Source organism: Centruroides sculpturatus, unplaced genomic scaffold (assembly GCF_000671375.1).
Source record: "Centruroides sculpturatus isolate CEXI.00-Female unplaced genomic scaffold, Cexi_2.0 scaffold1435, whole genome shotgun sequence".
In the NCBI taxonomy this organism is placed as follows: domain Eukaryota; kingdom Metazoa; phylum Arthropoda; class Arachnida; order Scorpiones; family Buthidae; genus Centruroides; species Centruroides sculpturatus.
The window spans coordinates 74,965-100,219 of NW_019386549.1; the positions used below are offsets into that span (position 1 = coordinate 74,965).

The 25,255-nt window shown below is 30.1% G+C and overlaps 2 protein-coding genes and 1 long non-coding RNA gene across 5 annotated transcripts in view; 2 read left to right on the forward strand and 1 right to left on the reverse strand.

Annotated features, from left to right (window-relative positions):
• LOC111615279 (clavesin-1-like) overlaps nucleotides 1-11,173 on the forward strand; it is a 12,053-nt gene extending 880 nt beyond the window's left edge. The window contains exons 1-6 of one of the 2 annotated variants that reach the window (XM_023356698.1): nucleotides 4,842-4,857; nucleotides 5,075-5,183; nucleotides 7,945-8,178; nucleotides 8,270-8,463; nucleotides 9,760-9,870; nucleotides 10,909-11,173. In XM_023356698.1, coding sequence (XP_023212466.1) covers nucleotides 5,099-5,183; nucleotides 7,945-8,178; nucleotides 8,270-8,463; nucleotides 9,760-9,870; nucleotides 10,909-11,091 — 807 coding nt within the window. In that variant the 5' untranslated portion in view covers nucleotides 4,842-4,857; nucleotides 5,075-5,098 and the 3' untranslated portion in view covers nucleotides 11,092-11,173. Of the gene's footprint in view, nucleotides 1-4,841; nucleotides 4,858-5,074; nucleotides 5,184-7,944; nucleotides 8,179-8,269; nucleotides 8,464-9,759; nucleotides 9,871-10,908 lie in introns of those variants that run through there. The other variant, XM_023356697.1, reaches the window with a different exon arrangement.
• On the reverse strand, nucleotides 3,710-3,920 carry LOC111615282. Its single transcript, XR_002755054.1, has 2 exons — nucleotides 3,873-3,920; nucleotides 3,710-3,796 (listed from the first exon to the last, which is right to left on the reverse strand). It is a non-coding gene; the product is annotated as an uncharacterized LOC111615282 (long non-coding RNA).
• Nucleotides 11,174-14,767: 3,594 nt separating the features above from the next.
• Nucleotides 14,768-24,623, forward strand: LOC111615284 (alpha-tocopherol transfer protein-like). 2 transcript variants are annotated; one of them, XM_023356703.1, is made up of 5 exons: nucleotides 14,768-14,956; nucleotides 17,454-17,690; nucleotides 17,771-17,964; nucleotides 23,215-23,325; nucleotides 24,217-24,623. In XM_023356703.1, the coding sequence occupies exons 2-5, from the start codon at nucleotides 17,477-17,479 to the stop codon at nucleotides 24,397-24,399; spliced, it is 702 nt and encodes a 233-aa protein (XP_023212471.1). In that variant the 5' UTR covers nucleotides 14,768-14,956; nucleotides 17,454-17,476; the 3' UTR covers nucleotides 24,400-24,623. The 2 variants fall into 2 exon arrangements, with proteins under 2 accessions (XP_023212471.1, XP_023212472.1); XM_023356704.1 differs by lacking the exon at nucleotides 23,215-23,325.
• The last annotated feature ends 632 nt before the right edge of the window (nucleotides 24,624-25,255 follow it).

Sequence of the window (25,255 nt, forward strand, 5' to 3'; positions counted from 1 at the left end):
GCCGGATTAACCCACTTTGGGGCCCTAGACATTTTCTTCTTACCGGGCCCCCTCTCTCACAAGAAATAGAGCACACAAAAAATATAAAACAATAAATAAAACAAAACTAAATAATGTGAAAAACTAAAACAAATCTTAAATTTTTATTAATAAAAAATATTTAATACACAACAATAAATTTTAGTTTTTCTAGAAAAGTTTGAACAGTTTGTTTATAAATTTAAAAAATTGAAATTTATTTTATTAAATGTCTAACAAAAGTTGTTATACAAAATAAATATTACCTTAAAATATTAATTTTCAACAAGAATGTGTCTTGTTTATAAAATCATACTGTCTGCTGTGTTATTAGCTTAGAGGTATGAAGGAGTACAGTACAGTACATGTCAGGAGTTGCAATTTGGCACAGAGTATTAAGTGCCAAAATCATGTGCGCATAAAAAAAACCAGACTTGTAAGTAGCCTACTCAGAGGACCCAGAACCGAGTCAAAGTAAAATACGAAATGGCGACTCTCTGTACAAACAGGCAAACCGAAGTCAGGTGGTGAGAGTACTGCCCACGGTCGTTCTAGGAAGTGAACTCTTTCCCTAGGACTGAACACGTAGTATTTTCTTTGTTAAAAAAAATTGTAATCTAAATTTGGAAATTTGAGAGTGCTTCAAATATCACATTAAAACAGGGTTTTATGTCGTACAAGTAGGTTTCTTTTAACATTATCTAGTACATTATAGTAAAATCGTGGGACTGATAAAAATTTGACGTTATATTAGGATTGTCGTTACATTCGATGACGTTATAATCGGGTTAAACAGTATGTTGTTTGTGCAAAATAAAAAAAAAATTCGGACGATACAATAGCCACAATTATTTTTTTCAAAAACGGGAAATTTTCGTTAGGCATCGACAAAAATTCAACCCGGGCCGACGGGTTGCAACAGAGAGAAATTTCGAAATTGGATAGGTTAATTTCACCGAAAATGTATCGTGGACGACCTCGTGGTCGTGGCAGGCGAAGTTTAAACGATCGCGCCGAAAAGCCTCGATGCCAAAGAAGATTGGAGAATCAGAACGAGATCCGCTTTGAGCGTCAAAGTGATTCCGTTTAGTACTGTCTCCGAGACATAGTCGTGTCCCAAATACGGTTTTGCCGTTTTACTTGTTTAATTTAACCTTTTTGGTTAATATTTAAATAATATAATATTTTACCAGTTTTACCAGTATTATACAGTTGTNAATTAGTATATTAGTATATTAGAATATCCCATGCAATTAGTATATTAGTATATTAGAATATCCCATGCAATTAGTATATTAGTATATTAGAATATCCCATGCAATTAGTATATTAGTATATTAGAATATCCCATGCAATTAGTATATTAGTATATTAGAATATCCCATGCAATTAGTATATTAGTATATTAGAATATCCCATGCAATTAGTATATTAGTATATTAGAATATCCCATGCAATTAGTATATTAGTATATTAGAATATCCCATGCAATTAGTATATTAGTATATTAGAATATCCCATGCAATTAGTATATTAGTATATTAGAATATCCCATGCAATTAGTATATTAGTATATTAGAATATCCCATGCAATTAGTATATTAGTATATTAGAATATCCCATGCAATTAGTATATTAGTATATTAGAATATCCCATGCAATTAGTATATTAGTATATTAGAATATCCCATGCAATTAGTATATTAGTATATTAGAATATCCCATGCAATTAGTATATTAGTATATTAGAATATCCCATGCAATTAGTATATTAGTATATTAGAATATCCCATGCAATTAGTATATTAGTATATTAGAATATCCCATGCAATTAGTATATTAGTATATTAGAATATCCCATGCAATTAGTATATTAGTATATTAGAATATCCCATGCAATTAGTATATTAGTATATTAGAATATCCCATGCAATTAGTATATTAGTATATTAGAATATCCCATGCAATTAGTATATTAGTATATTAGAATATCCCATGCAATTAGTATATTAGTATATTAGAATATCCCATGCAATTAGTATATTAGTATATTAGAATATCCCATGCAATTAGTATATTAGTATATTAGAATATCCCATGCAATTAGTATATTAGTATATTAGAATATCCCATGCAATTAGTATATTAGTATATTAGAATATCCCATGCAATTAGTATATTAGTATATTAGAATATCCCATGCAATTAGTATATTAGTATATTAGAATATCCCATGCAATTAGTATATTAGTATATTAGAATATCCCATGCAATTAGTATATTAGTATATTAGAATATCCCATGCAATTAGTATATTAGTATATTAGAATATTCCATGCAATTAGTATATTAGTATATAAGAACATCCCATGCAATTAGTATATTAGTATATTAGAATATCCCATGCAATTAGTAATCAGACATGCATGGTTACTCCTTTGAGGATTAACCCATCGTGTATAGCCGCCTTTATTAGAATTCACCTCCACGTGGTGAACTCTAAAGGTTGCCATTCGTTTGGAAATAACGAAGGGCAAGTGAAGAGTTGAGTGTGTTTTCGTGAATTCTGTTATTATAAGAAGGGATGAAAATATGTCAATACACATAGGTATAACAGAAGTAAGAAGCGAGAAGTTATTTATTGTGACCACGTCACAATGTCTTGCGAGTCTATGTTATAATTTTCATAAAACAACAATAAAATAAACTGTAGTCTAACAGTGTTAATTATATAAAGGAACCAGTAAACAACAACAAGAACAACAACAACGTAACGGTAGAATTAGAAGTAATAAACTTTGTAAAAATAAAACACTAAATTAATTTATGATAAAAATAGAAAAACATGTTTTTATTATTTATATATCGATATATAGGTGAGTGTTCCCTATACTCGCCTATGCTATTCGACCAATTGCTATGAAATTCGGCACTTACGTTCAAATAGTTCCAACTTAGATAATGTCCTAAACCCTATCTTAAGTCTTAGAATGGATTTGTATGAATCGATTCATTTCCATCTATTGGAAAAATAAACAAAATAATTAACTAAATACAAATCTTACAAAAAAGGATGTAATTTTTAAAAAATGTATATTATAGTCACCAAATTACTGCGACAATGATATAGCACGAAATAGACGTGCCATTATGCCATCACTGAGAGGTATCACATAGCACTTGTCTGCCTAGAGTTTAGTAATGTTTTACCCCATACATCATACTTTTCATATTAGAAATAGAGTATCTAATTGCGTTCAGGGCAAAATTTTTCAATTGAAATAACGTAACTTGCGGTACAAATAGGAAGTTCATATACAGGTATAGTTAATCTGGTTCTCTTTCTCTTACGATTTTTATGTCTGGTCGCGACTTTCATGTTTGGAGTCGACACCAGACGTGAAAATGTACAGATTTGCCCTAGATTTAGGGAATTTTAGTTGCGTAGATTTTGCGAAATTTAGGAGAATTTAAAAAGAGATATACAGTATTTCATACAGTTTTTTTGCCTATTCTATTAAAATTCATTCATGATCAACAAAATATTTTATGGTTTTCTTAGAATGTGCTCTCTTTGATAGCCATTAATTAATATTGAAAACATAAAAATTCCGTAAATTATTGCAACATACAGATTATTGTATTCTATAAGTTACTTATTGTGTACAGGCACAATGAAGTGACGTTTTTCTCAACACTGGGCTAGTTGAATCTTTTATTTAGTTAGAACGTTTTTTCCATACATCAACGTTTCGGGCATCAGCCCCTCTTCAGCTAACTAAATATATATAAAAATATTTAACAGGACACAAATAAAAACCAAAAAACTCACATAAATTCTTTGTAAACCATACCTCATTTCAGCATGGACACTGCACATACAGTAGAAATCAGACTACACTNGCACACTAAGAAGGGATTTTTCGAAATTCCTCCCCATGGGGGAGAGGGACAGGATTAAGGCTTAACACTTCCATCAACAATGAAAGTGTTAAGTAACAATGGAAGTGCTAAAGCAAAAATGGAAGTGTTAAGTAACAATGGAAGGGCTAAGTAACAATAAAAGTTTTAAGTAACAATGGAAGTGTAAACTATGGAATTGTTACGTAACAATGGAATTGTTAAGAGAAAGCGACATGCAAGACGCAGATGCAGTTTTTTTTTTCGTTTTTGCGGAAATTCGAACATATTTTTAGACCCATCTAAAAATTCTCTAATTAGTCTGGAAACAAGGGGACCCAATTCTTGCATTCTGTGAAAACGGGTAAGGTTGACTGTAACATAATAATCTTTATCTTAGTTATCGTTACTTTTGCCCGAGCAACGCCGGGCTCACCTGCTAGTACACATATATATTTAAAATGTTATATATATTGTACGTTGTTAAATACGTACGTTTTTAAATAAAATACATATACATATATTAAAAAGAATTTGTCTTTTATATATATCGGTTTTTATAAATATATAACAAGAGAAAGAAATTAGATTTATGTGTCAACACTCTATGTTTCATTCCACCCCTTACATCTGGCATCGACTCTTCCAGCTCCAGGTCACTTACTCTTACCCTTTTCTGTCACGTGCGGTAGTATACAATTAATTACGGATATATTTTGTGATTAATTTCTACTAAATTATTCATAATTTGTGAATTTAATGACAAAATATTAATTAATGAGATGACCTTTTATTAATTAATTAATTTAACAATTCAAATTGTTTAACAAATTTACATTCTGTGGGATAAAAATCCGATTTATATCTAATACGGATAGACGTTGTAAACGTCGACTCGACTGCTACTGTATTAAGCTATAATTATAAAGACGTATCGAGGTCAGTGTTGTAGTTGTAAAATTGAACTAATGATGATATCAATATCTGAGTGTGATAATATATAAAATGCAATAATAAAGTGTAAAGGTTCAGTTTACACAATCTACAGAGTTGTCTTTAAAACCTTCGTAACTAAATGATTACGCTAAGTATTCTCAGCTCGTCAACGAGGATATTTTAAGTTGGTTGAAAAATAGGAATTTTAACATTTTCCAAGGTATACGAACAGTGACAAATTGCAATGAATACATCTGATGAAGTTAATCAAAAGCCTGATTACGGTTGGAATGAAGAAATATTGGAGGAATTTAGAAAAGATGTTCTGAGTAAGTATTTAATAATATTATTGTAAATCACTTAAATAATATATGGCATAACACTTTAAATATTCGAGCTTAAATTATAATTATAGTTAATCATATCTCCATAATATAACAAGTAGACCAGAGAGTCGGTACCTTTTATTCTATGTCTTCGGTGACGTTCATTTATAAATTATAAAGTGTTATAAAATCCAGTTCTACCATTCTCAATTATTGTTTTAAAACAATAAGCAATTAGTGAAACATTATAACTGAAAGTAAATTAATTTCACGTGGAATTCTATAAAACATTATTTATAGAATTTAGAAAAAATTTGCAATTTTAAAGTAAGTATATTCTCCAGATAAAAATACTCTTGGCTTTAAAGAAATTTTTTGCTTTGCTGCATTAGGTAAAATCTTGCATTCAAAGTAGAATTCAGTTATTTTATCCGACTCTTAAAATCATGGTTAAAAACTTGATTGTGTATTAAACACGTCTTCTTACTAATACAGGAAACAGTAATACAGTAGTAATACAGTAGTAATACAGTAGAGCATCGATTATCCGACTCAATTGGAGACTCAGGTTGTCGGATAACTGAAAAAATCGGATAACAGAAAAGAATGAAAAAAATACATTATTAGTATATTAAAATATCACATGCAATTAGTATATTAGTATATTAGAATATCACATGCAATTAGTATATTAGTATATAAGAACATCCCATGCAATTAGTATATTAGTACATTAGAACATCCCATGCAATTAGTATATTAGTATATTAAAATATCACATGCAATTAGTATATTAGTATATTAGAATATTCCATGCAATTAGTATATTAGTATATAAGAACATCTCATGCAATTAGTATATTAGTATATTGAAATATCACATGCAATTAGTATATTATTATATAAGAACATCCCATGCAATTAGTATATTAGTATATTAGAACATCCCATGCAATTNCGTAAGTATAGAAATTATGTACAACTAAAAACTAAAAAAACGACATAAATATATTAAAATCTTTAAAAAATATTGTTATTGAAAAATCGTATACGTACAATGAGAGAATATGGTATTGTAAGATGTGGACTTTCTTATCCAGGAATTGTAGTGGAGATAATTTCTTGTAGATCATTTTTATGCACTATGAAGTGCTTTTATATATCACAGAAACGTTCTACTGAGAGCACAGTAATTATATGAATACAATACGTGTATATTTTTTAATTAATCTTTATTCTTGTGACTTCTGATAATTTGTGTTGTATTCAAAAGGTATACTTTATTGTTGTCTATTATCCATTTACTGAATATATTCAACCATTAATTAAATATCTTAAACGTAATATGTATTTATGTGTGCTTCAATTGCTGTATATTGCTCTATCGTTTCTTTTGTGCTGTTTACACATATGAGGTTTCTTTTGACGTTCATACTGCAACAAGTCCTATAACAGTGCGCTTGAAACTAAATTCTTTGCTCGAATTTTTTATCTGCGTATTCTTATCTATTAGCACATATTATTATATTGAGTTTGAACTGCTAAATATTTGTTCAGAAAGCGTTGAATACAAATTGTCTAATTGTGATCAACCTATACTTAATGTCAGAACAAATAGATAGAATTATCTGTAGTAAAGAGTTTGGATAATGTTGTTATAACTTTAAAAAGTGATAAGGGATATTATGTTAGGAGAGATAAATCAAATTAAATCAAAGTACAGGTAATAAAATAACTGATAAAAAACTAATAGTAATCTACGTAAAAACATCATTTAACATTATTGTGTTAAATCATGTGTTATATTTTTTCATAAAAATTGAAATTTGTTCTTTAATATTTTTATAAAAAGTTCTATTGTCAAAATTTTTATGAGTTAGAAAACCAATTTACATTTATTCCAGAACAACTTTTTCAGTTTTGAAACTGAAGGCAAAGTAATGAAAATTTTATATTATTTAACCCCTGTATAGCGATAGACTAGTGGGTTTCTCATCGCTACTGGTGGGAGATGGTTTCACCAATACCCACCAGTGTAAGTAAACACAAGGGTAGTTGGTGTTAAGTTCGTCCTTTTCCAAACTTTTTTGGGTTTATTTACCTGTGTAATTCCTAAATTGGAGCCAGTATCTTATAAAAAGTCCTCTAGGAATGCATCCCTTGGCAAACTAATTAACGATTACGTTTCCTTATTTATATTAATATACTTTAAATATTTAATATAGTTAAAATACTTATTTTTTTTCTGTTTTCAGAACTGCATTCCACTCCGTTACAATGCACTTCATTATGTCAACGTTAACACTTATGTGAAATTCTTGTATTCAATAGTACGTCCATTTTTCCCCGACAAATTGAAAAAGCGCGTAAGTATTACTATTATTTGAATGACACATATTCCGGTAAACATCCAGTGATTGAAAGAACTTCCGACAAAATCGGAGATCGGAATAGCAGCCAGCTCTGTGTTAGTTGCAAACCATACTTTGTAAGTGTGCTGTTCAGGCGCAATTGTTGTAGAAAATAAGTGAGGAAATCGAATACACAGCGATGTAAGTATGACCTCGATGAAGTAATTCCATGGATAATGCTCGTTGTAAAATTAATATATACATTATTACTATAATTAGGTTATATATATATACATGGATACTAATTTATACTAAAACCTACATCTAAATATTGTTATATGTTAGTTCTTTATCATCGTTATTATGAACTTTAAAAACTAATATGAATTCATTTTATTTCTTTAACATGAAAGAAGAAAAACATTTGAAATGTAGAACTGACGATATATTTCTTTTGAGTTTCTTACGAGCAAGAAAATTCGACAGAGAAAGGGCATTAACATTACTTAAAATGTATTATTCTACAAGGAAAAAGTATCCAATCGTTTTTAAAAATCTTAAGCCTTCAGCGTTAGAATTGGTTATGGATCAGAACATGATGACATGTGTAAAAACTGAAAATATGGTAATTTCAATGGGAAGATACAGTGAGTTATGAATTGTTATTTTTTAGTTGTAAAGGTTCACAATACGTTGTGATTGGCAAAGTCAATTCATTTATAATTCATCTATATACAGGTCATTGGGATCCATCTAAAGTGGGAGTAATAGATGTTTTAAGAGCCGTATTACTTATGTTTGATTTTCAACTAAATGACCATCCAATTCAAGTACACGGACAATATATTTTAATAGACACGAAAGAACTATCCTGGAGACATATTTTCCAGTTTACTCCAAGAAACACTTTTATAGTAATGTCGAGCATGTTCGTAAGTATAGAAATTATGTACAACTAAAAACTAAAAAAACGACATAAATATATTAAAATCTTTAAAAAATATTGTTATTGAAAAATCGTATACGTACAATGAGAGAATATGGTATTGTAAGATGTGGACTTTCTTATCCAGGAATTGTAGTGGAGATAATTTCTTGTAGATCATTTTTATGCACTATGAAGTGCTTTTATATATCACAGAAACGTTCTACTGAGAGCACAGTAATTATATGAATACAATACGTGTATATTTTTTAATTAATCTTTATTCTTGTGACTTCTGATAATTTGTGTTGTATTCAAAAGGTATACTTTATTGTTGTCTATTATCCATTTACTGAATATATTCAACCATTAATTAAATATCTTAAACGTAATATGTATTTATGTGTGCTTCAATTGCTGTATATTGCTCTATCGTTTCTTTTGTGCTGTTTACACATATGAGGTTTCTTTTGACGTTCATACTGCAACAAGTCCTATAACAGTGCGCTTGAAACTAAATTCTTTGCTCGAATTTTTTATCTGCGTATTCTTATCTATTAGCACATATTATTATATTGAGTTTGAACTGCTAAATATTTGTTCAGAAAGCGTTGAATACAAATTGTCTAATTGTGATCAACCTATACTTAATGTCAGAACAAATAGATAGAATTATCTGTAGTAAAGAGTTTGGATAATGTTGTTATAACTTTAAAAAGTGATAAGGGATATTATGTTAGGAGAGATAAATCAAATTAAATCAAAGTACAGGTAATAAAATAACTGATAAAAAACTAATAGTAATCTACGTAAAAACATCATTTAACATTATTGTGTTAAATCATGTGTTATATTTTTTCATAAAAATTGAAATTTGTTCTTTAATATTTTTATAAAAAGTTCTATTGTCAAAATTTTTATGAGTTAGAAAACCAATTTACATTTATTCCAGAACAACTTTTTCAGTTTTGAAACTGAAGGCAAAGTAATGAAAATTTTATATTATTTAACCCCTGTATAGCGATAGACTAGTGGGTTTCTCATCGCTACTGGTGGGAGATGGTTTCACCAATACCCACCAGTGTAAGTAAACACAAGGGTAGTTGGTGTCAAGTTCGTCCTTTTCCAAACTTTTTTGGGTTTATTTACCTGTGTAATTCCTAAATTGGAGCCAGTATCTTATAAAAAGTCCTCTAGGAATGCATCCCTTGGCAAACTAATTAACGATTACGTTTCCTTATTTATATTAATATACTTTAAATATTTAATATAGTTAAAATACTTATTTTTTTTCTGTTTTCAGAACTGCATTCCACTCCGTTACAATGCACTTCATTATGTCAACGTTAACACTTATGTGAAATTCTTGTATTCAATAGTACGTCCATTTTTCCCCGACAAATTGAAAAAGCGCGTAAGTATTACTATTATTTGAATGACACATATTCCGGTAAACATCCAGTGATTGAAAGAACTTCCGACAAAATCGGAGATCGGAATAGCAGCCAGCTCTGTGTTAGTTGCAAACCATACTTTGTAAGTGTGCTGTTCAGGCGCAATTGTTGTAGAAAATAAGTGAGGAAATCGAATGTTTCTGTTTCAGACTTGCAGAATGTTTTTACCCATGTTTATATCTACTGAAACCCCGAAAATCTCAATTAACAAATTAAATTTTTTTCAATTATTAAATAAAAATAATTTATTAATTGTAGAAAGTGTATTTTGAACGCTTGCTGATGAGGGACAAACAAATCCAAAACACAAGTTTAAAGTGTATCTGTACAGGTGAACTAAATAAAAAATATTATCTGTGATCTGTAACACTAAATTTCTGCATCCATAAATCCACTATAATAAATCCTGTTAATTGATAAAGTACTAGTATACAAGATAAATATTAAATTAAGATATAGGACAGAAAAGCATAATAATTATTAGAAGTTTGAATAATAATGAGTCATATAATCGGTCAAAAATAACAGATTAAGTAAGCACTATTTGAAGACTCGTCCGTATACGGTTCACTCACTAACCTTTTCGAAATATAATGAATTGAAAAGTTGAAAAGTACAAAAGTCGCCAAGAATGCTGTATTTTCTTCTTCTTCTTCATTGGACACTGAAGACATTCCTAAAGAAAAAAAATTAATTGCTGTAGAAAGCTCAGATTTTAAACTTAAGCCTTTTTCTTATCGCTGAGGAATAGAGAAATTTCTCGATCGCTAGGACAAAGTTCACAAATGCTCTCCATAAAATTGTTTCGTGTTCTCACTAATCTTAATTGTTTGAGTGTGGAACCAAGTTCATTCTATAGGCAAATCTTGATTGGATTAATGATAAATAAATAAATAAGCGATAACGATTCAATATAACAAATATTAAAGATAAATATTTTCGTTTGTATATTATTTTATATTTATGTTGTTTAGGAATTAAAAACTGTTTGTTTGTAGATGCATTTTCATGGTTCAGATATGAAAGAACTTCACAAAGTAATCGATCCTAAGTATCTACCTGCAGATTTTGGTGGTGAATTACCTCCCTTTGATGCGTCTGAATACAACCAAACATTAAGAGAAAATGAAGAATTTTTTGTAGAAAACGAAAAATATTGGACTGAAGAAGAGAATACTTAACAATACTTGAAGATAATATTTATTTTGTGTGCTTCATAATTAATGGAAAGATAATTATTGTGAATTATTAAATATATGTAAATTTGTTAATCTAATGTAAAATAAAGGTATTTTCGAAGTAATTTACTTCGAAAATACTTTTACTTCGAAAAAAAAATTACTTCGAAAAAAAAAATTTTTTACTTAATAAAAAATATTTACAAAATATCTGTTTTCATACAACATATATGCAAAGTATCAATGTTATTATATATAACACATTATCATGGTATTATAAAAAAGTATGTTTCAATTATACATAATAACCTTATTATATATTCACATACAGACTTTCTTTTTTTGTCTATATAAATTGACAATTGTCTTTCTAATCCATGAATGTAATATAACATATTAATGCAGATTGACGATTTACTTCCACCTCGCCTATAATAGTAACCATGGAAATCTTTTGACTACAAATTATTTATAATGTATCTGATAATTTAAACAGAGACTTACTGTTAACCGATTTGTCTGCTTGGAGCGTTTGCAGAACTAACCGGCGCGATTTCAGCTAATTCGTAGGAATACGCAAGCATTCATCTAGTAATGTGGAAGGCAATATCACTATTTAGAAGACAAGTCGAATTCCAGTTTTCAGTGTACGGAAGATGAAATGCTTACGCTGTGAGACAGTGTCCAGTGTTATCTATAATGCCAACACCCGATCACTCGCTACGCTACTGAAGCCAGTATTCTGACTGCATTAGCGTAATTTTGTTGCCAAGCGTTGTGGAGTGGTTAGCAATAATGCATGTAAGTGGTTTGCTGGACGCAAAGAGATAAACAGAGACCGTAAATCTACGATTAACGCGTTTATTTGAACTAAAACATGCTTACAAATCAGGCCAAAAAGGTGAACTAAGGGTGAACTATAACCTTCCTGCAGCCTCCAATGATCCTGGAAGTACGCTCCCACCAGCGAGTGTTTATCCTGGTTTCCAGTGAAGTTCTCCTGCGAATCGGATACGGGAAGTCCGGGAGGGAAGAAAGAGTCGTCGGGAAGTTGGGTCCCTGATTTTTCCTGCGTTCGGGTTCTTCGACTTCCGAGTCTGTCCTTCGTCGAAAGCTTTTGGATTTCTCCTTTGTCGTCCGAATATCAGCAGACCGTGCACTAGGATTGACGCTCTCGATCACCACCTCACAGCTTCCGCAGTGTCCTTGGGATCTCAGGCTTTTATAACCTTTTTCTTCCCGAAATCCCCGAGATTTTGGTTGGTCCGAATGTTGGTCCCCTGCGATTCTATTGGTCCCTGGTCTGTTTCCAGGGATGCGAATTGGGCCGAGGGGTCGCCGAATGTCCCGTCCGGGCCATTCCCCTCCGGAGTCGGGTCAACCCTTTCCCGGTTGACGGTCCCGTAAATCTCACCTAATGTCTGTTTTTCTGTCCCGGAGAGGAGGAAGCTGTCTCAGCCGCCGCCCTCTCCACAGGAGTGTCAGCAGGACCTGCTTTGAACTCTCTGTAAGGTGACCGTCCAAAGTTTCCCCGACGGTCGATCCCTCACATGTTCTCACGATTGACGATCGCGGATCTGTCAATTAGGTCTGGAATGCGACAATTAAATCGTCTCGCACCCCGTTCCTTGGTCACACCGGTCTTATTTACGTAATAAGTCACCGATAAATTGACTTTAGCTCGACAGCCGGTTTCCGTCCAAGGGGGTGTGTGGTCCCGGCCTCACATTAGTGTGGACAGGTATAAAATATCGTTATTACTCTAAGGTTAAGAGACCGAATGACCACTAGATATGATATTTTGCGAAATATGTACAATTCGGCAAGGTCAGTGTCATGAAGATGGCATAATTTTCAAATTCTATCTATGTGCTGAGAAATTCGAAGTCCAAATTTCTTATGTAAATGAGCCGATGGCATGCTCTAAGCAGGTCGTGCGCTACATATCATCCGATGATTCGATTGATGTGAATTTACATTTATATCTACGACAATTTTTTAAAGTTTCTTTTTACGACTGGCATTTATATCATGGCAAAATCAAATTTTTAAAGCACGCATGCCGGTGTTTTTGTCGATTATGGCGATGGACCTACAAGTCCCCCACCAAACTTCCAGTTTTTTTTGAAAGTGCTTTAGCCAGAACGTAAGAAGTATGCCACAAAATTTGTGTTTCCGTATTATACCGAAACAGAAAGCCTAACCGCAGAGCTCAGTTTCTTTTTCTTAGACAATAGCTGGTAACACCTTAATAATTATTCTTTAACATTCATAAGTTATAACTAAACATTTAATAATATAATCACAAGGAAACGTGTTAGAAAAATATTTACTACTCTTGGAGTAAAGCAGATTGCGTGATTCCACGAAAACTTTTCTAAATCCATTAACATAGAAATGCTATTTACTTGAAGACGATGGTCATTTAAATAGTAATCGAAATGCAATAATATGCATTTCGCTAAATCTATTAGAGAAATGTTCCTTATATCCGAGTGGCCTGTGTATCAAAGAATGAATACATTGTATTGGATCTCCTGGAGATAACATTTAATATTATTTCAATAGAATTTTTATTTTCTGGTAACATATGCAACGATCTTACTTGTTCTAACGAATCCTAACAATCTTCCAATATCAGTAAATACTTGAGACAGAGCTTAAAGCTTGAAAGAACATGTTGTAATGATGACGGTGTTAACTTTTTCAGTTCATTTACGTTATTTCTAACTACATAATAATTCTTCAATAATTTCAAAGCTCTTTTTATGTCGTAACTTTTTGATGTCAAAAAACTTAAGAGGAATATATCGTTAGTCTTATAATTAAATTCTTTTTCATCTGCTGGTTTAAATATATTTAAACTATATCCTTTTTGAAAGAATTATATTTAGTTCATGATATTGTTAAATTTTTTGTCAATAGATGAAACTACGTGTAAAGCAGTAAATTCAATTTATAGTACATAAAAATAATTAATTTACAGAAATTTAGTATTTGTTTGAGAGTAGGATTACGGAGTTTATTTAAGTTATAAGTATGTATATGTAACTGCCGAATTTCGCAGCAATTAGTAGAACAGCCTAAAAATGTGAACAACCAAACAAACATACTTATTTTTAAATATATAGATATCAACTATTTAATAACAACAAGTAAAATCGCTTCGATCTCTTAAAAATATGTTTTAAAAAAATTGTTTAAAATTGAAAAATAGAAATCTTCGTTTATTTAATTTTAATTACATTTATTCAAAAACAAGTTAATAAAAAACAACAGAATTTTGTACATAATATTGTTTATTTATCACGCTCAATATTCTGTAATATAGTACAGATAGGTTATGTGATAAAATTTTCTTAAACTACATAAATAAATGTCAATGTCATTGTAAATTATTCTTTAATAATACAGTATAAAACACTCTATTATTTAATCATGCTTAAATTTTAATGCCTGTTGTATAACGCAGTAGTATAAAAAACCGATTTATTTTCTAATATAGAGGTACAGGTACATTGTATACATCGACTTCTACTTAGTTATATACACTATCAATGTTTGAGGTCATTCTACTGTGTCTTATCAGTTAAACCAATGAAATAATAGAAAAACAATATCGAAAGGGTAGTAAAGTCTAATGATTTATCTTTAATTTTTTCGTAGTTAGATTATTAAACGCCAGTTATCTCCAGTTGTAAAGAACTATATTTTAATTTCGTCCATTACTAAAATTGTTTTCATATTACGAGAAATAATTAATACCGATAAGTTATTACGGATACGTCTGATGAAACGAAAGCTGATCGAAAACCTGATTACAGTTGGGATGAAGAAGCGTTAGAGGAATTTCGAAAGGATGTTCTCAATAAGAATTTCGATAATTATTGTAAATAATTTGAATTAAACTTGGCGTAATACTCTAAATTTTCAAAGATAAATTATAAGTATACATAACAATATCTATAAGTTTGGAAGATTAAAGCAAGACTTCAATAGTATGATAGGGTTTAACACAGATAAATTAACGAACTGTTTAAAAAATAGATAAACATTAATATATCAAAGTTTAGAATTAATTAAATAAACTAGATAGAGCGCACTTTACTAGTGTGTACAGTGACGATGGATAAAATCAGTTTCAATGTTACTTGATTGTGGACTGGCAAGTTGAGTTTCCTGGTTTTTATTTTAGATAAACCTAAGTAAAGTGCCCTAGAAAGTCCTCTGGCAGCTTATTGAAATATTACGTTGCTTTATTCTATCAATCCTATCAAATCCAGTTTACCTATTCTAATAATAATTATATTACACAAAAACGTAATACTATGTCTTAGTTTAATTATTACGTCTTTAGGAATGTCGAAAGTAATTAAAGGAAAAATAAATCAGCAAGTAATTTGAAAAGTAAGAAATCTGAGATTTTCAAATATTTCTCCATAAAAAGGCCATGTGATTTCTATAACCTTCAAGAAACTTATATATAATTATTTTATAAATACAAATTAAAACAACTTATAACTGATATATCACAAGTAAATTTATCTTTAAAATGTAAATATTATACTAACATTACATATCTACTTCTATCAGAATGCATTGTTCGTTTTTTATTTTCTTATCAATAACTTTAATCATATCATAAAATAACTAAATATATTAATTAAAAAATGGAATAATTTTATCTCTCGGGATTAATAGTTGAAATTAAACAGTATATATTTCAAATATCACAAAATTACAAAAGATATTTCACGTAACAAATTCATTTATTGTCTGAGAATCTCTAAATATTATGGAAGTATATATAATTTGGATTTTGATCAGAGATAAATATTATCCTGATACATAATTAATAGAAGAAATATCAGAAATGACCCTGAAATTTATAATAATTCAGAACGCATTCAAACTAAAATCCTGTATAACAGTAAAACAGTATAGTTTATAAATATATGTTATATCAAAATAAACAAAACTTAAATTGTGTCTGAATTATCTGAGTTGAAATATTCATTTGTGACCAGAGGGTCGGCACTTCTTTAGTGCCTTGTCAGGACTGACACCACTGTGTCTTTAGGATAGACACAAAAACCGCAACTTTAGAATATGCGCGAGCGATCATATACGTGGCCAATCGGATTCGGGATGGAGGAGGTTTGAGAGACGGATCGGAACGATTCACTCGGATACAAGGTTAATAACTAAAATAACCGACTTAATTTAACAAAAAAAAAAAAAACAAAAAAATACATAGCTTTATGCTATCGATTAGCGGTAGAAAGAGAGAGTTTACAGGAAATCGCAGGAGTTTGTGTAGATACCTGTGTTGTACTGATAATTGTGTGGATTTTTTGATCGCTGACTTTGGTCGTTTGCTCGGTCGGGACAGAATCCAAGAGCGGTTGAGAGTTTTTTTTTTTTCTGGATAGGCGGTCGAGGAAGCAATGGAGAACTGGAGGACTTTATCCGGGCAGTTTGACTGTGTTCTTTAAAAACACAGGATAGAAAATTCCAGATAGCCTAGATGACGACGATATAACTTTTTTTTTCTCAGGGCACCTCGCGAACTCTTGACGACTCCTTGTCCTTGAGTAACTCCTTTTTATACCGCCAAATCACGTTATTTTTTCTACCAATCAAGAATTTTTGATAGTAGTACCCAGTGACACATCTGATGAGTTCCCTGGGAAAGAAAACGACTCCAGAGAAAGATGTGATCATTCTCCAGAATAAAAATGGGAAAGATTTCTAAAGAAGAAAAACGAATTTTCTCTCAAAAATTCCTTAGGTCCGGACCCTAACAAATTTGCAATAGTTGCTGTTTAAAAATATCCTGATATCTAAAATTTATTTTGAGGTTCCTATAATCTATAAAAACTGGACGTAGTTTAGTACAAAAATCTAAATGACAAAAAAACAAAAAGAAAAAAAAAATGGTGAAACGAAATCGAGCGCACTTTTATGTCAAATACCTAACGGTTTTCTAATTTGTCTATTAGTTTAAACAAGTAGATAAAAGCACTAAACACTGATATTTAGTTGCTAGTTTTGCTTAACTTAGAACTTTAAACTTTTTGTATTTTCTTTACTTACTACACACTTCGGTAAAAGATTTCTAACTGGAAGGCTTTCTTCCTTCACTCATTTTCTATATGTTGCGATATATTATTCTATAAAACTAAACCAATAAATTTCCTTACTTTTCCTTCATCTACAATATTACATTATACAGAAAGTAATAAGTAAATATTTAGTAGATCAGTAATTTACCGTCTTATTTTGTTAGCATTTCTAAATGTTTATTTTAATTTTTAATGCATTTATTCTAATATTAAGATTGTTTCATTTCATGAATATAAAAGAGGAAAAAGATCTGAAATGTAAAATGGACGATATATTCCTTCTGAGTTTTCTACGAGCAAGAAAATTCGACAGAGAAAGAGCATTGACATTGCTGAAGAACTATTATTTGACAAGGAGAAAATATCCCATTGTTTTCAAAAATCTTAAGCCTTCAGCTATAGAAGAAATCTTACGTCAGAACATGTTATCATGTGTAAAAACTGATAATAATATGGTAATAACAGTTGCTAGTTACGGTAAGTCACAAATTGTAACTGTAAAGGTACACCATGCGTTGTTTTTGACATAGTTAATTAAACAATTCATTCGTATACAGGTCATTGGGATGCTACTAAAGTGGAAATTCTGGATGTGTTAAGAGTAGTGTTGTTATTTCTTGACTTTGAACTGAATGATCATCCTATACAAGTAAATGGGCTATATCTTTTATTAGATGCCAAGGATATATCATGGAGACATATTATCCAGTACACTCCAAGAAATATTCAATTAGTGATTATGAGCATGGTGGTAAGTTTAATCTATATATAATTAAATGTTTAATTGAATATAGATATTACAATTGTAGAAATTATTTGTCATTGAAAAATCGTATACGTATCATGAAAAAGAATAATGTTATGAAACTTTGAACAGTGTCGTAGTTCCACAAATACAATAGAGATATCGACGGCTGAGAATTATATTGTCGTATTACCAGTTTCGCAGGAAAACGATTGATTTAGCTGAGATTGCGCTAGTAACGGTAACCGTGTACCTGCAAAAACGAAAAAACAATAAAGTTAATACAAAAGAGAAAATGGATGTGCAATAGTCTCTAACACTAAAACCCCAATTTCTTTTGCGCTAATTTTTTATATGTGCATTAGCCAATTGAACTAATGAATTTCGTGACATATGTGTTTTATTTTTTAATGGAAATACAGCATTTGAAATGTTCCGGCCCTGTTACCTTTGTAAGTGTAGTGGTTTGTATAATTAATTTTTACGCTAATGTTTTATCTGTGTGGTTCATATTGCATTCGACATCTGAATGTGATGAAATAAATAGTTTTACCTGATTCCCTTTCGACTTTAGTTTTGTTTCGAAAATGAATAGGTTGAGAAGTGTATAAAAATTATATAACATGTAAAATAGATAAGAATATTAAATTTTCAACCTTAAGCTAGTTGCAGTAGATGTCTTCTAGGAATAAAAAACTGTGATTTGCGGCATAGGTTTTCATTCTTAAATTTAAGTTTCGATGCTAGAAGCTAAATTATTTGGTTATAACTTTTTGCTATAATAGAGAACTTTGAACTATATTTATCATTACTGTTGATTAATATGGAAGTGCGATAAATGTGATAAAATAAAATAATCAACAGAGAATATGCTCATCATTTAATAAATGCAAATTGATTAAAACGTCTCGCTTTCAATCGACTCCATTCTTCTCTATATGTGATATTATACAGAAGATTGAATTATTTTACGCCTGTTTGCAACGAAAACAAAAGCTTTTAATAAACAAGTGATGAATAATATTCAGAACGAGGATATCAATAGAGGTAACCAATATACATGGGACGAAAAGAAACTAGAGGAATTTAGAGAGATGGTTCTTAGTGAGTATTTTCTACATTGATTATTATTATTATTATTTTCTAAACAGTGCATCATGTATATAAGACGATGAAATATTAGACTGTTTAAGACGATGATAATAAATATACATTAATAAAAGTCAAAATGAACTGGTAGACAAAACGTAAATTTAAAAAAATAGTAGAATTTAAACGATGAGATTATGTTATCTGCANTAATGTTTTATCTGTGTGGTTCATATTGCATTCGACATCTGAATGTGATGAAATAAATAGTTTTACCTAATTATGAGCAGGTCGTATGGGCGTAGCCAGAAGGGGCATGGGTGGGCACGGTTCCCCCAGTTAACCTGATGCCCTCCCCAGAAAATCACAGCCAGGAAGGAGCATGGGTGAGCATGGCTCCCGGCAGAAAATCACAGCCGAAAAAATGTTGAGCCTACTTGCAAAAAAAAATAAATAGTTAAAGCTAATTTAATCGGGAATAGTGTACCGCGGCCCGCAATTAATCTTTGAATATTGGACTGAACTTCAAATAATTGGTTGAATGGATCAGCGATAACTCTCTACAACATGACAACGTGGAGTTACTGGAAAGTTGAGAAATTTTGATCCTAAAAAACAAGGTCAACGGCTTTTTAAGGCATTGCTAGAGTTTGATATTAATGTTACGAGAACGTATCATTAAAGCGAGTTTCATATTTCGTGTGTTAAATTATTGTCGATTCTTATGGAAATTTCATTTTAATGAACAATAATTTGAAATAATTCAATTTTGTGTCAGGTTGGCCTCTACTAGGCCCTCATAACAAAACTCTGGCTACGCCCATGGCAGATCGTTTTGTTAACTGAAAAGATACGATAATATAATAGAGAAAACACGTAGTTTACCGATACATCTTGCTTACATTAAATGTATAATGAGAACTACTGTGTTTTTTATTATTATTATTACCGTAATATCAGTACAAACAATACTATCTGTATAAAGTAATCATTCTTTTTTAGAAGTGTAAACACCAAACACAACTATTCACTTTCATTGTAAAAAGCTGACATTTTAGATAACAGTAAAACTTTTCGTGAATCGTTCTTCATTAATTTTATAGACAAAGCAAAGGTCATCTTACATACGGGTTATCACACCAAATGATCAATCTAACACATTTTAAAAACGCTTTATTCCTCTACTGCACACAATTTAGCGGATTTTCAAAATGCTAGATTGGACGTTCGGTATGAAAATCTTTTACGTAAGATCCCCTTTATAAATATAAATCGAATAATATAATATAATAGTTGGGTTAAAAGTACAAAATACAGTAATCTATTAATCTTTACTTTTGCAGTTGTTGTTTCTTGTACGAGAAACACCGGGCTGATTTGCTTGTTTACACATTAAATAAACTAAAAGTTTTATTAAAATATTATATTCATCGTGTGTAAGCTACTAAAGTTTAAATAACTGGTTATGTTTTTACAAAAATTTAATATAACTAGTGCGAGGAAGCAATGAGTAATTTCATAATAAATGTTTAATGTGACAGAACTCGAGAATTCAGTCTTTCACTGAGATTCGGCGGCTAAATTATTTAAAGGTTAAACCAATTTTCACTTCAACAAATGTACTTTGAATGGAGGAAAAAAGGAAAAGAATTTAAGCTACGCCGAAGTTATTTATGTAAATTTTTATAAATCTTTCCGTAAATGTCTGTCTCTTTAATCCGAATGAAAATATTTCAGTACAGCCATATGGTCATACAGCCATACAGTGATACAGTCATACAGCCATATGGCTGTGTGATAATCTATATTTTATAAATGTCTTCTGAAATTTTGCTGGAACAGAACTTCACTTTTATTACGGTGTTAGAGATAAGAAAATCGTATGAATTAGAATGCCAAACCAAAGACTTGGGTGTTTTATAACCTAGAAAATGCGATAACACATTTCAATGTGTAGAGCGGAATAGTAAAATATTGTCAAAACTTCTGGCGAATGTAGAATTTCTTTACTGTTTTTGACACTCGTTTTGTTGTATGACAAAATATAAACATGTAACTTTAAACAAAAAACAAACGCGTTTTGCACTTATTTCAAAATGGAAATGCAAATTTCTCCGCGTAATATAGGCCTAAACATCATGCATGTCACACTGAAACTATTGAAGTAATATCAACCGAGAGTAATAAGTCATATACAAGTTTGTAATATTCAGTTATAATAAATACATAACAATTTTATGATGTATCAATCTTTAAACTGTTTTCGTAAAAATTTGAAAAATTAGAGATAACACGTTATAATTCTCCGCCGTCGATATCTTGTTTTGATCACTTTTATGCACTTTTATAGGTAGACGTATCAGTTAATGTGTAATGGTTTCTTTCAGAATTTTTTACCGAGAACAGAGTAATTACTCACGCATTTTCTACGTTATGGACATATTTCTTCAAAACTGAATTTTCACAAGTTTTGGTCGTGTGGACAATTAAAAGAAGTGGTTTATCGAAACCTGTTATTACTCGTGTAGCATTAAAAAATGTAGTACTGTATGTAAGTATGTATAAGTAACACCCTTAACTGATTACGATAAATCAGTTAAGTAAGCTTTTGGAAAGTCTGTTTTTCCAACTCAAGCGTAAGAAATTTCCAACGAACCGCATTGAGAAAGCCGTGTAAGTTGAACTTTTGCCCATTTGTGGTCAATCACATATAATCTATAAACTGCAATGTTGAAAACGGGTTTTCTGGATTTTCTTCACCTCTCTGTCTTTTAAAGAAGATCGAATTCCCTGTAAAAAGTCCTCCCTAGACATATTTGCTCTTGGTATTTCACCCATATTACAAAAATTTGCGCATATAAAAAGTTGAGTTTTCGAGTAACAAATGCTCGAAATTTAATTTGTATCAATCAAACGAATACTGATGACAAATTGGTATCAGCAAAAGAAAATTCATTTTCATTAAAGTTATTGAATTTCACGTCGATCAAAAATGTGTTTGTGGATATTTATATTATATTTATTTATTTAAAAATAAATGACCAATAATATTTCGTATGTGCCTTTCGTTCGCAACTTACAGCTTGACAACTGTAGACACAAAATAATAGAGCTGGTCAAAATTCTATAATTGCAAGTTCTTGCTCTTAAAATATTTGCTCGCTGTAATGTTACGATTATTACAGAAAATCAGCACTTTTATTAATGTAGAAATAAATGTTCTATAAAGTATTGCAAAGTATTCCCTATATGTTATTCCTGGTTTTTCTAAATTTTTCGTTGTTTCAAAAATTTAACAGGCTATTTTGCATGAATATTTTCGAATCAACTTTTAAAAGATATGTAGTAAGAATCGAACGAACAAATTCTTTACATACCTGATTTCTTTTATGGATAAAACGGTTTAACACTAAAGTAGTACATGGATTCTCGCCTGTTAAACGGCTTGGCCAGATTCACTAAGTTCTCATTATGTATGTAACACGTATATTGCTATTAGTTTTTATACATAAAGTTCCCTCAGGTGGCGAATATCCTTGGCGTTGCCGTACTTTTGAAATACAATTTAATTCGATCGCTTCATAATTCAGTAATTCATAATTAAAAATTGAAACTAGTCTGGTTGTTTTAATAGATTCAATAGAAAATATTAATAAGTTTTACGCTATTCTTTATAATATTTCCGAATATAATTAATGAATTTTTGTAATTCGAACATATGATGTTTCAAAGTGAAAAAATACAGTTGTTTCGTTAGTTTAAAACGAAAATATAATAAGACACTTTGTAAAATAAACAGTAATTGGAATGGTATTTATTACTTACTTTAAACAATATATTGCGAAAAAAATTGCTGCAATACAGATATTTATTAATAAAAATTATTAACATAAATATGACTTTGATAATCTGAAACCATGTTGTCATTCTTTTTTGATTCTTAAACACTATGTAGTGTGTTTAAGAATATGTAGTGTAATAAATTTTAACACTTGGCGTTCTATCAGTGATAATACATTTATCAACTGAACTAAATAAAGAGCATAGAACGCCAAGTGTTTGAATTTATTACACAACATAGTTTTTAAGAATCAAATAAATATAACTTATTGATCTGGAATATATATTATGACAAATATTAAACATTACCTTTGCTTTATGTTTTAGAAATGCATTGCTGTCCGCTACAAGGGAATTTACGTAGTCAACACGAACAAGATTTTCGTACTTTTGTATTCAATAATTTATCCATTTTTACCTAACAAAATAAAAAAGCGAGTAAGTTTTTCTTGAAACGTTTGATATTTTACAAATCGTATAAGCTAATAAACTAATAACAAGTAATAAATAATATTTTAAAATTCGAATTGGTTTCGCATTATTTATTATAATATCTAATAATAATTCTACATTATACGGGCCACAAACGATGGCTGAGTGAAAAAAACCAAGCAACACTGGTAATTATTCGTAGTTTCGTACATCACTACGGCTTGGGAACAATGTGTTTCTGGGTTTTTTTTATTTGTATAATACCTTAATAGCTTATTTATTAAATATGCTAACATAAAATTATTAATTAAGCTTTATTGTTATTATCATTTATTGTTTGTGTTGTTGTTCTTTTTTGAAACCATGTATAACAATCTTTGTATTTATCAACGATACACGATTTTGTAACCCCTTTGCAAAGGCGAAAGCCATAGCAAGTAAATGTTGATTGATTGATTGATAATACCTTAATAGCAACCACTTTTTATAGAATGCCATACCCTTGCAGATTGCCTTCAATATTACATTGTATTATCTTACCAAAACTAATTTATTTTAAAGAAAATTTGTAAAACTTTGATGAAATAGAGATATAATTTTTCGTTTTTCAAATTTTCATTTTTACTATGTAATTAACTAAGTTTAACACTGCTTATATATACTTTAGACGTTGTGTAATTTTTATTTTACAATGTGACTTTTTATACTTTTGTTTTCAAGTAACGAGGCAACTTCCTTCTATTGCCAACAGATTACGTTAATTAATGATAATTAAATAATTAATTGATTGGCTGATAATTATATTTTTCTATGTGTATCAAAATATGTTTTATATATCTGCTCCAATTTTTATTTAGTTTGTCTACGGAATAAATGTTACAAACTATTTTTTTATAGATGCATCTTTATGGTTCAGACATGAAAGAACTTCACAAAGTAATCGATCCTAAATATCTACCAGCAGAGTTTAACGGAGAATTACCTACCTTTGACTCATCTGAATATATTAAAAAGTTAAAAGACAATGAAGAATTTTTTGTCGAAAACGAAAAATATTGGACAGAAGAAAATAGTACTTAAAAGTATTTCAGGTTAAAACTTCAAGAATATTTTCTATGCTGCGTAATCTGCGAATCGTAAACTATTATGAATTATACATATGTATTTGAGAAACAAATCATAAAATTGTTTAAAATTAATTCTCTCTTATGACTTAATAAAGGATGTTTGCTAAATGTTCATTCATCCGTATTTTAATTACTAAAGCTTAATATTATATGTAGGAAATTATTCTCGTATGGAAATAAAAGTACAAATTTTATACATTTTATGTAAAGCTGTAATTATTTATTTACATACAGTGTCTGTTCTATCGTCTGAATTTTCTTGACAATTGTATCTATCCTCAATATACATATATTGAGTAATAAGTGCAGATTGGGGATTTACATGTATTTCGAGTACAGTGATAAACATCGATAATGTTTATATATCAGTAAGGACATTTACAATTTAATCTTACTGCTAATTGTTCAATATACTGTATTAATAAATATACATTAATAAAAGTCAAAATGAACTGGTAGACAAAACGTAAATTTAAAAAAATAGTAGAATTTAAACGATGAGATTATGTTATCTGCAATGTTCAAAGACACTTTTAGATTCATTAATGTTTCATTATTATTTAAATACGTGTGAGATCACGGTCGAAGGTATTGTACCTTCTAGTCGTTGGTACGTTAATGCCGCTCACTGTCGTTTAAGGATGGCTTAAAATAAAAATGCCGCCCGAATCCTTCGATTCGATCGACTGTCAGTGCTGACACCAGGGGCCTTAGTCTCGAAATTTTCCTTCTGTACTCGAACTGAGATCGTGTCGATGTTTTTGTGGAGTGAGGACGTGTCTACCTTAGCTCTTTAGGTTTTATTTTAC